The sequence below is a fragment of the Anastrepha obliqua genome, chromosome 2 (assembly GCF_027943255.1).
Source record: "Anastrepha obliqua isolate idAnaObli1 chromosome 2, idAnaObli1_1.0, whole genome shotgun sequence".
Classification (NCBI taxonomy): Eukaryota; Metazoa; Arthropoda; class Insecta; order Diptera; family Tephritidae; genus Anastrepha; species Anastrepha obliqua.
The window spans coordinates 27983185-27995251 of NC_072893.1; the positions used below are offsets into that span (position 1 = coordinate 27983185).

Genomic DNA, 12067 nt, shown 5'->3' on the forward strand with positions numbered 1-12067 from the left:
TCGATAGAAAATTAAATTATAGGAAGACATCTGCAAGATCAGGTCTTTTCCAAGCGCTGGGGTACAATTTTTCGTTTTCGACTTAACAAGGTCCGGCACTCGAAGGGATCTGGCACTTAGACCGCTCGCGCATCTGATGCATGGGCATCAGTTGTCTGTTAGTTGGCTAACACTAAATCAGAGCCAGGCTTTAAGCACGAATTCGAAGTATTTTTCTCATTTTCCACTTTTTATCTTCTTTCGCCGCATTTTATTAATTCTATTTTTTATGAATTCTATTAGTTTAGAATTTTTATTTCCATTTTTTTTCAAGCAAATCACTTAAAATGCCAAATTTTATCCCGAATTTAATTAAATACTTCCAAATTATCAATTAATTACTTGGCACGCGCTCTTCTCTACTAATTTCGCATCCATATTTTATTTTAAATTTTTAATTTCATACTTTCAGTCTAATTTTACATCGTTAATTCGTTTAGCATTTTTGATTCACAGTGAATTTAATTACAAGTTGCCAGCTCAGATTAAAACGAACACCTCGGTCAGAGTGGTTGACGAGTTTTTAAACTGAAAGACTACAACAAACTGCAGCGCTTTTGTGTTTAAATAGTCGAAAAATTTATTAAAAATGCATTGGCGACTTAATATTAAATAACCAAATTTTGAATTATCAATTTGTTGACTATTGAGTGTGGCAGTGAACACAACAACAACAACAAAAGAAAATTAAATTAGGAAAAAAATTAACGCACAAATCGCAAACGAATTTAATGCAATTAATTTGCATTCAAATGCATTGACTGCTTTCAACATTAATTTAAATGCTTTTTAAAATCATAATTTAATTCTTAGGAATACATTAATAAACCCAGCAACAGCACATAAATTATTAATATATTAATGTATTCCAGCCTTTGATTGCATGGGGGTGCGGGTGTGTGTGTTTGTGCCATTGTGGGAGTGCAGCCGATTTAGCGAAGTCGCCGTGAATGCTGCTACTGCTCGCTATTTCATCCATTGGCCATGGCGGAGGAAGTGCAGAAAAACGCATTACTTTTTATGCAAAACACGCAGTAAAAGTCAAGCCTACGTGGGTATACTCGAACATTGGCGGACGCAGCAAGTTTTTTTGGAGGGGCTTCAGTGATTACGGAGCCTCGATTTATTGTGAGACTAACTTTATTTTTATAATAAAAATTACACGTATTTCGCAGGTGATGCTTGGGGCAAGCTTTTCTAGTGAAATATGCGTTAAAAAGTAGCCTCCTCATCATATTGGCATTACAGTCCGGGGTGGACCATTGCCTCCTCTACAAAACGTCTCTATTCTTCTCGAGAGCCCGCTTTCACTCTACAGGGTCCGGCAGTCGAAGTGTAACCAACTTCAGACCGCTCGTTCATCAAAAGACTGCAACATCAAGTGAAATGATTCAAAAAGTGAAGAAGCGACTTGAGTGAAACCCCGACGAAGTGCCAATCAAAAGGCGAAAGAACTGAAAATATCTGACCGTAGCATTCGTCGCATACTGAAAAATGATCTTAAAGTCAATCCTTACAAGATCCAAACGGCGCATGATCTCACCCCAAAGCAGCAACACAGCAACAGGTCAGACTTGAGAGCGCGGAGGAGTTGTTTCGCTTGGCCGAAAGCGGTCAATTTCCGAAAATTGTGTTTTCTGATGAGACATTTTTTCAAATTGAGCAATTCGTAAACTCCCAAAACGTTAGGGTTTATTTGACCGATCGTTCATACGAGAATTCGAGTCATCGATTGGCCACCAGGAGGCAGCACCCACCACAAGTTATGGTTTGAGCTGCTATAACCTCAGATGAGCGCTCTCCCAGCTCGAGCCTGGCGTCAAGGTAAATTCGAAATATTATCGGGAAAGTATTCTGGAGGTTGCTTTGAAGCCGTGGGCAGATAAACATTTGGTGGCAGACCACGGACGTTTCAAGAGGACTCAGCATGGTATCACAAAGCTCGAGTAAACCAAGAATGGCTAAAAACAACGTTCCGAACTTCAGAATGTCCACACAATGGCTCTTAAATTCCCCAGACGCGAATCTGATGGATTATTCTCTTTGAGCCATTTTGGCGAGCAAGTCCGAACTAAAAGATTCACCAGTCTCGAGGCCGTGAAAAAAGCCATTGTCCGCGAGTGGGCCAAAATACCTGCAGTCCAACGTAATTTGGGTGTTTGGCCGAGCTCCTCTTCCTATTTGTGGTGTGCGTCTTGATGTTTTTCCACAAATGGAGGGGCCTACAGTTTCAAGCCGACTCCGAACGGCAGATAGTTTTTTATGAGGAGCTTTTTGATTGGAGGAAATACACTCGGAGGTTTGCCCTTGGCTGACGAGGGGCGACCGCTCTTAGAAAAAAATGTTCCTTCCTTTTGGTTTTTCACCGAGATTCAAACCGACGTTCTCTCTCTGAATTCCGAATGGTAGTCACGCACCAACCCATTCGGCCACGGCGGACGTCGCGACTTTATAAACTGCGTTAAATTTCGTCCCGCGATTAGACCACTCAGGTCGTTGTTATATGCATACAGTATGTACGGTCTTCTTATCGTTTAGGACCGAATATTTTTCTAAGAATTTTTCTTTCAAATCTCATCAGTAAATTCACGTCATGAACTTTAAGGACCCATATTTCATAGCCGTAGGTGAGAACCGGTACTATTATAGTTTTGTATTATTTGGTGCTTGTTTTCTTTTGATATCAATGAAGACTTCACAAGTTTGATATGGCCAAAGTATGCTCTGCAGGGACAGAGATCGGTGCTAAATCCGTGGCCTCGTCTCCCCGTTTGATTCTGAAGCACCTGTCATAGTGGAGGCGCGTAACTGGGGTGCCAAAATGTATCGAATGTCTGTGGGACACGAGGAAAGCCTCATATAAAATTTGTTTCCTTCTAAAGCTTTGCGTTATAGACTCGGTGAACTTGTTCCGTTGATGTTGTTGTTGTTGTTTTAACAGTAATAGAAGCCCCGTCAGTGTAAGGCTTATCACCGGTCGCCTTTGTCTGGCTCATCTAAGAGTTGGCCCAGGAAACATCCTGTTTCGACAGGTTGGTCCAGAGGGAGAGGGGTGTTAGATGAGTAGGTTTTAGAGGGCATGTGAAAAGGTGGTTAGTGTCGTGCGGGGTACCTTCACATGCCGGACATATGTTTGGTATGTCAGGGTCGATTCTGGATATGTAGGAGTTTAACCTGCTACAGTATCCAGAACGTAGTTGTGCCAGTGTTACACGAGTTTCACGGGGAAGCTGGAGCTCTTCGTCTGCAATAGGTGGTGGTTGGACTCCGAATACGGCATTCACAGGACGGGAGCTTAAGAAGGTGGTGACGGTCTCCCGGTGAACGTAGTTTATGGACTGTCTAAACACTGTCTGGTCTAGTAGATTTCTGTCAGTTTTGTCCTGGATCTCGTCGGTATAGTTTAAAAGGTGTCTCCCGACGTGCCTAGGAGGAGGCTCTGGCTAAAGCAGGTGTCTGCAAGGGTGAAACCTAAGGTAACACCCTAACTTCTTTCTGAGCATTTTGTTGTGCTCCATTACAGGGAGCATCTGTGCCTCATTGTGAAGGTGTTGATGGACAACCCGTCGCTGTCCGAATGGCAGTATTTTGGCATGTCTGTAGCTTTATTCACTGCGGGTCACTAATTCCAGGCGACGAGACAGGCGCAGCATTGTTTAGAACCGGCCGACCAATTGCCTTAAATGTCGATAACGACAGTTCTTTATCTTTTCTCCAAGTACTGCCGGCAAGCGATTTGAGGACCTTGTTGCGATTTTGGACCTTAGTGGCAATTGCGATTGTGTGCGCTGAGAAGGAGAGCAAACTGTTGAAGGTTACACTCAAAATTTTGGGATTGTTTACCGTCGGAATTTGTGTGTTATCGTCTTTTACCTTAAGTTGCAGTTAGACCTCCTTTGTCGAGGTGGTAAAAAGGGTCGCCGTGGACTTAGTGGGGTAAAGTTGGTGACTCCTCGCAGTGAAAAAGCGAGAAAGGTCGGTGAGATAGCTGTTCACTTTGGAGAACAGGCCATCGATGGCATTGCCTTGTTCCGTTGCTGCGGCGCTTGGCGGAAGCCAAATTGTTGATCGGGTATTAATTGCTTTTCTATAAGCATCGACTTAAGACGCGCGTATTGGCTTTAGTTGGGGCAATGGAGGCCCACAAGCCCCATTAGAATAAGGGTCGTGTGTATGTGGATAAAAATATATTTATTTTTGTACCTTTTTACAAATGCATTTAAATATACAAAATGTGCATTGGCAATTTGCTGTTGTCGCTATTTAGCGATAAACGCACACTAATGCACTGACCAGTTGATTGAAATTCATTGAATGGCGACAGCCTAGTATTTTAATGCACATAGTTTGTAGCTGAAATGGTAGTGGTGAGCATTTAAATACATTTGCGCCCAACTTTCCGCTGCATTCCTGGTCAGCCACCTTTTTGGTCAAGCGTTTGTTTTTTTTCTGCCATACAAATGCAACCAATTTGCGCGAGTGCGTATGTGTGTGTGAATGTATGGCTGAGTGTGCGTGTATATGTTTGTGTATGTGCACTTGTATGTGTGTATGTTTAAGCGAGTATGCAAACATTGGTTAAATAAAGTGGTCAATGGCTTAAATGCCAATAATACGCGCAAACACACACACACACGAACAGGTGTATCTATGTATGCGTATATAAATTACATATACATAGATATTTGCATTAAAGCTTGAAAAACAGTTGTAGCTGTAATCAGAAGTACCAACAACAACAACAACAACAACAGCCAACCAACTAAGGCTTAGCATTAAAGCTGTGGCAGCCGAAAGGATTGAACTGCACCCCCTCCCAGCACCCCACTCACGCAACCATTTACGTTTTTATCACGTTCATATAAAATTGACCAGAATATTTACCACAATGCATTGGTTGGAATAATTTTTTTAAAGAACCCATTTTTTGAGTGATCGCTGCCTCTCACTGCGTTTTCCATCTATCAAAAAAAAAAAAAAAAGCGAAAAAAATTAAACTGCTCTTACATTCAGCGTGGATTTGCGGTAATTTTAAAATGCAACACTGTGCCTATGTCGGCCATCTCACTGCTATGCGGCTGTGCCAATCAAATGGGCAGCGCAAAGGACAAGTCTGAGGTTCGGCTAGTCCGCCTATTTAATGAAATTTTTGCACCCCTACCGATTTTTTGTTTTCCAACAAAACCGAAAATCCCAACCACAGCTATTTTTATTTAGTCTACCATCATCGGTTGTTGCTGTTTTCGTTGTTTTTGTTGTTGTTTTATGCATCGAAGCAAAAAGCTGCAATAACATAATCGAATTTTCCACTCGCCATTGAACATTTTTATCTTTCAAACTTCGGCGGTGACAAATTCCCTCAATGGATAAAAAATTATTTAATTTTTACTACACTCACGCATACATGTATGTGCATATGTGTGTAGTGCAGGCAGTTGTTTGCGTGTGTGTGCATTTGCTTGCTTGTTTGTGCGCGCCCCGTGGACACCGCAACCGTTTTTGGTCAAACTTAAAGCCGGATTTTTAAAAACCGAAACTAATCGTTTTGTGTGAATTTATGTGGTTTTTCGTTTTTGTTTTTTTTTCTGTTTATTTGTTTGTTTTCTTTTTCCTTCAATACTTTTTTCGCTCGTTTGGCAAAATTTGTATGAACTCGCCAAAGCGCTTAAATGCAGGAAGACGGAAAACATTCAAAAATGGTTAGTGGCAACATTTTAATGGCCGTGTCTGTTAATGTCTCTATAAATCTGTTTGTGAATAAATTTTTTGCTACTACCGTTTTTTGTTGAATCTTGATTGATTTTCCCTCAAGTAGCAAATTTTATTTTTGTAAATTTCTGTTTTGTTGAAGGGTTGAAAAAAATGATTCGAATGTAGTCTTTTTGTACGCTTTCACCCATTAAATTTGTAAATGTTATGATTTTTTTGTGAGAGCGTCATAATTAACCACTAATTGGTAGAATTGAAATAAAATTTGACTAATTAATTGCTGGTTTCGTGAGGTTGGAAAAAAGCTACGAGCATCTTGACCCCAAGGCTTAATTAGAGGCCATGCAGTAAATCTGACTAAACAGCGACTTAGCACTAGCATTGCCTCTGTCCCCTTTTTGTGCCACCTGTGAATTTAATTGTCTTCCTTGAAACATTCCTGTTTTAACTCATAAAATTAAATTACTAAATAATTTAATAAAAAATATAAATTATAAATTATTTTAAAATTTTGTACAATTTTTTATATTTGTTAAAGAGAAAAAAATGTTCACCTAGAGCTGCCGCAGGGTAGATTTTGCTAAAAAATATTATGGAGATATTTTACAATTTACAGATATTTATAGCGCGTGCCGTAGCCGAGAATGGATTGGTGCGTGATTACCTTTCGAAAGTACCTTGGGCATGAATTACCAAATGATAGAAACAGTTTTTTCTACTAACACTCGCCACTCGACAGGCAATGGCAAATATCTGAGTGTATTTCTGTCATGAAAAAGTGCCTCATATAAAACTATCTGCCATTCGGAGGCGGCGTAAAACTGTAGGTTCCTCAATTGTGGAACAACATCAAGTCGCGTTAAGGGGCAACTATATCTTCTTCTACTTCTTAGCCCCACAGGCCTTGATTAACCATTGCTTCATTCACAACCTTACACCTATCTATCTCCATCTCTATCTCCATCTCCATCTCTATCGTGGAACCTCTAACACCTTTTTCGCCTCCCCGGCTGTGAGGACAATGAAGGCCGTCTGTGTACCGTTGTACACCGTTCTTAGGCTTCTTGCTGCCGCTGTATCTGGACGTTTAATATTGCATTGGGCATGAAGCGCGACACACAATTCTTCTGCAGTGTTTACCTCATCCAGATCTCTGCACTGTAATGTTACAGTGAGAGTTTTAACCGTCACTTTTGCTGCGGTTTTCAGAACATCTTCAATCGCTGCTTGATATTCTGATTTTTTTCCGTACGGTGCCCCTTTAAGCTCTATGATCAATTTCTGTTAAGCTGTTCTGCGGATTGCTTTTACATCTTTTCCGAGAGTTTTGAGAGAGTCCGATATTTTTACCTTACGCAGAATGTCAGCATATATAGCCTTTTCAGACTTGGATATGGTTATAGCATCAAGCCTTGCCCTCACCGATTTAGGCGGCTTCTTTTCTTTTCTTGATTTGACAACCGTCCAGCTGGCATTTTGGGCTTTAATTGGTGCCTGTACTGGCTTTGTCTGATGAATCGCTGCCGTTGCACACCTTATTTTGCCGCAGGCGATAGGGCGTTCAAGACCGGGTTGCCAGTTCCTTGCGTGCAAGAACTGTTTCTTGTTCTCGTCCTTTTAACCGATTGTGTAATGATACCGGAACATTGTTTTCTAATAGTGCTAACTGTTGAAATGGATAATGTATAACAAATCTGGCATCACCCATATTACTTAGACTTAAATGTCATTTATGTCAATTCGTTAAATACACATTTTTCCACTGCGCCTGGATAGTTCCCATTTAACCACAACTGCGAAACAAAGAAAAGATCTTGACAACAGAAGAAAATAGAAATCCATAGAAACGAAAAAAAACGTGAAGTGCAAACTGAAAAATGAGTTTTTCGGCAATTAATATTGAACGTCTGAATAGAGAAAATTTTGATATATTACCTGGAAAATACAGGTTGAGGCCATTTTAATAAAAAATGGGACGTGGAAATACGTGAATGGCAGCTGTATAAAACCAGAAGCGCCACCCGAAGCAGTGAACGAATGGATAGATAGCGATGCCAAAGCAAGGTCAGATTTGGTATTATCAATCTCTCCAACCTGAATATTAGAGGAGTTCGAAGCACGGAAACGAAATGAAGAAGCAGATCCCGAAGACGTATTGTATGCGAATAGACGTAACTTAAATAAAAACAGAGGTCGACCACCAAACACAGCAAGGGAAGATCAACAGAAACAATCTTTCAAATACGCTTGTCACACATGCGGAAAGATAGGCCACAAAGCAAGAGATTGTAAATCCAAAAATTTCAAGCACGGAAAGCCACAACAAAGGCAAGAACAAAACCATTCGTCGTGCAAAGTTGAAGAAATCGTTTTAGGTGGAAGCAGCGTAAATATGAGTGGCAGATGGTGTCTAGATTCAAGGGCATCGTCGCACATGTGTGCATTGCGTGAAAAATTTCGACATTTTAAAACCTTAAACGGCAAAACGTTAGCGTTAGCGAATGAGAGCTTTACGAAAATAGAAGGGCGCGGAATAGTGGAAATCAAATCGAATACCGGTTGTAATGTTACACTTAACGAAACATTGTATGTGCCGGACCTCCGCACAAATTTGTTGTCAGTGTCAAAAATGACTCAGCATGGTCTTGAAGTGACATTTACCGGAAACAAAGCTATTGTAAAAAATGCTTCGACAGGCGCAAGAATTTTCGTTGCGGAGCGAAAAGAGAATCTATATTACGTTGAAGAACCTTTTGAATTTACAGCGATCGCCAGCATGAAACCAACATCACTTCAAGATTGGCACGAAGCCTTTGGCCATTTAAACGAAAAAGATCTAAAGGCAGTTATTGACAAGAAAAAAGTTATTGGAATAAACGCAAATACGAAAAGAAACTTAACTTCATGCAGTACACAGAAACCATTCCAGAAGTCGACTCGTGTAGCCATGGATGTTTTAGAATTAGTATACAGTGACGTATGTGGGCCGATGAAAACGCAATCTTTTGCTGGATAACGTTACTTTCTCACATTCATTGATGACAAGAGTCGATGGTGCGAAATTTACTTTCTAAAACATAAAAGCGAAGTTTTAGAAAAGTTCAAAGAATATAAACGTTTAATGGAAAATCAATCTGGTAAGAAAATTAAATGTCTGCGAAGTGACAATGGAACTGAATACACAAGCAATGCTATGAGAAGTTTCCTCAAAGCCGAAGGTATACGACAAGAGTTTACTATCGAATACACTCCACTCTTTTTTTTATTTTGAAGACTGAACATTTTCATTTATGAATGAAAAATAATATCGTTCAAATGACTGCCACGACTGGCTTTACAGTAGGCCATTCGATCAACCCAATTTTTTCGATTGTTTGGGCTCCAATTTCATGAATGGCAACTTCAATTTCGTGTTTTAAAGCATCAATCGTCTCTGGATGGTTCGCATAGCATTTGTCCTTAACGGCTCCCCACAAAAAATAGTCCAACGGGCTTAAATCACAGCTCCGAGGCGGCCAATTGGTATCGGAATTTCGGCTGATTATTCGGTTTTCAAAAACAGTAGCCAAAAGTTCGAGTGTAACTTTGGCATTGTGACAAGTTGCACCGTCCTGTTGAAACCAGATGTCGTCCATGTCATCCTCTTCAATTTTTGGAAACAAAAACTCGTTGAGCATGTCACGGTCACTTTGGAAATAGGTTTTCAATATTTCCCAATTTTGTTCAAGCGTAAATGTCAAACCTTTAAGTAAATTATGAACACATTTGACATGTCATTTGTGTTACCATTCTCAAAAACATAGGTGGTTCAAAAAGCAAACGCTATATGGCCCACCCTGTAGCTTCGGTGTGCCTCTTTTTTATAAGTGAACCGATCTTTTTTATTTCATGATGCACATTGTGACGGCCTTTGTAGTACTCCAGGAAAAAGTCAATAGCTTCTCCTAGACTCATCATTTTTACTTGTAGTGCCTTCTTCTTTTCAGTTGCACTTTTTCCTTCTCCAACGGGTTTTCCGATGCAGAATCACCCACTGGTGTTTCCATCTCTTTGTTTTTTGCTCCGTCTGAGCCTCCTATGCGCCGTGTTGTTGGCTATTAGAGGATTGCTACGTACCGATTGTGCCACCTCCGGGGATCTACAAATGACTGAGCTCCTCCTAAAGGCTTCGATGCCACCTGCTGTTATTATTTCATCGTTTTTGTTTGTAGGTTTAAAATTTTTTTCCATGCTGTAAGGGTCCCAACTCACGACCGCTATCTTCGCTAGTATACGTAGCTTCCGTAAGTCCTATGGTTATCTATGAGTTCAGGGAGACCATGCTAGGGTTGACACTACCCTTTATGAGGTACAGTGTTGAGAGCCAGACTTCAGACCTGAACTAACGGGGAGTCATCTCAACCCAACCTACGTGGCCACCAGAGGTATGTGTTGTGAGAGATGCCCATAATGGCTGCTTTTTCTCCGATAGACAAAAAATCAGTTATGACTGCCGTTAGTCTACAGACGTCCCGTCGGTTTGTCTTTATCAATGCCTAAGGTTGTAGGTGGACCATTATGTCTGGCCTCTTCATCTGCCATGCGCGATTCGGAGGTATTTTAGGGAAATGGTGTTCTTGAATGCACCTAATGGTGTACATTCATTAGTAGATTTCCATCACTCAAAGTAATTCTTTTTTATTTAGTAAAAAAGTTATTCGAAAACAAAAGTGCATGATTAATTTTGCGCCACCTTGTACTAATAAATGGTGCAATAAGCATAATAGGTGTATTCACAAGGATGTTGTAAGTGGGGATTGCAAAGGAGCTCGCATAGTACCGAAGCTCGCAAAGTACCGACACTTAACATAAATCTTTTCTTTAAACGGCTGCTTAAAACGTTTCTTCAAGTCAGTATTAATATTAAGGCATACATTTAGGAGGCTTAAATACATGTTTTGTCATCTGTATTGGCGTCGATTTTGAATTTATTTTTCCAATTTATATTAATTTTAGATTAATTTTCCGCACCGAAATACTCCTCGAATGATACACCATTTGGTATACTTAATTTTTATACCTCAAAAATATAGTTAAGCCGTGAAAGGTGTGCACAAAAAAATCTTTGCCTATTAAAGGGTGTTTTTTTAGAGGTTAGGTTTTCAAGTTGGCACTACTTTTTTCGTAGATGGTCTTTTTGACAGCTGTCACTTGATTTATGCTCAGTTTGGTTTGCCATTTCATAATGAATAGACCATAATGAAACGACCATCAAGCGCGTCGCATGTTCGGTGAATGGGCCCAAAACGAGATGGCCACCGATCCCGATTTTCACAAGAAAATTTTGTTCAGCGATGAAGCTCAAAATTGTAGCATTTGGAGTGAACATAATCCACAAGCCATTGCTGAGACGCCGTTACATCCTCAAAAAGTCACTGTTTGATGTGCTCTATGGGCAAAGGCCATAATGTTACAGTCAATGGAGAGCGCTATAGAGCCATGATTAATGACTTTTTCGTGCCTGAATTTCACGATGTTGATGTGGACGACCTTTGGTTCCAACAAGACGGCGCTACATGCCATACAGCGCATTATCTCGCGCCGTGGACCTGTGGCGTGGCCTCCAAGATCGTGCGATATAACACCGCTGGACTATTTCTTGTGGGGCTATGTGAAGTCGCTTGTCTACGCAGATAAGCCCGAGACGATTGATGTCTTGGAAGAGAATATTCGGCGCGTTTTTGCTGACATACGGCCCCAATTGCTGCAAAAAGTGGTCGAAAATTGGGCCTCTCGGCTGGAATTTATTCGAGCCAGCCGCGGCGGCCACTTGCCCGAAATCATTTTTAAAACATAATGTCAAACCCTTATCTTTATAATAAAGCTAAATTCTTGGCCATAACATTAAATTATATACGTTTTATTTCATCTTGAAAACCTAACCTCTAAAAAAACACCCCTATATTTGTATATAATTACAATATTCCATATGAATACACGCTGAAAAATCACAAATTTATAATAATTCAATATATTCAAAATTTGTGTACTTACTTTGACAATTCCCAATTGGCGGCATACGAAAACCCGATAATGGATCGGCTGAGAAATGGAACGGTCGTTGTCCGAATGCGAAGTGGAACTGTTGCTGTTGTCCTAAAAGCGACAACACTGAATTGTTGTAAGTTTTAAAATAACTGTTCTTATCTAAAGTTGGTTCATCGAAATAGCAATGGTAGAGGGTAATATCTGTTTGTGTTTTCAAGTGTAAAATGTGTTAAAAAGCGTGCGTTGAACGGTTACCAGGCTCCTTAAACCTTTTGTTCACCTTCCATATGGA

General features: G+C 40.4%; 1 protein-coding gene across 2 annotated transcripts in view; it reads right to left on the reverse strand.

The window, feature by feature from the left end:
* The window catches only part of LOC129238635 (runt-related transcription factor 3), a 67101-nt gene that overhangs the window by 12128 nt on the left and 42906 nt on the right, over positions 1-12067 (reverse strand). The window contains exon 3 of one of the 2 annotated variants that reach the window (XM_054873733.1): positions 11782-11883. In XM_054873733.1, coding sequence (XP_054729708.1) covers positions 11782-11883 — 102 coding nt within the window. Of the gene's footprint in view, positions 1-11781; positions 11899-12067 lie in introns of both variants that reach the window. The other variant, XM_054873734.1, reaches the window with a different exon arrangement.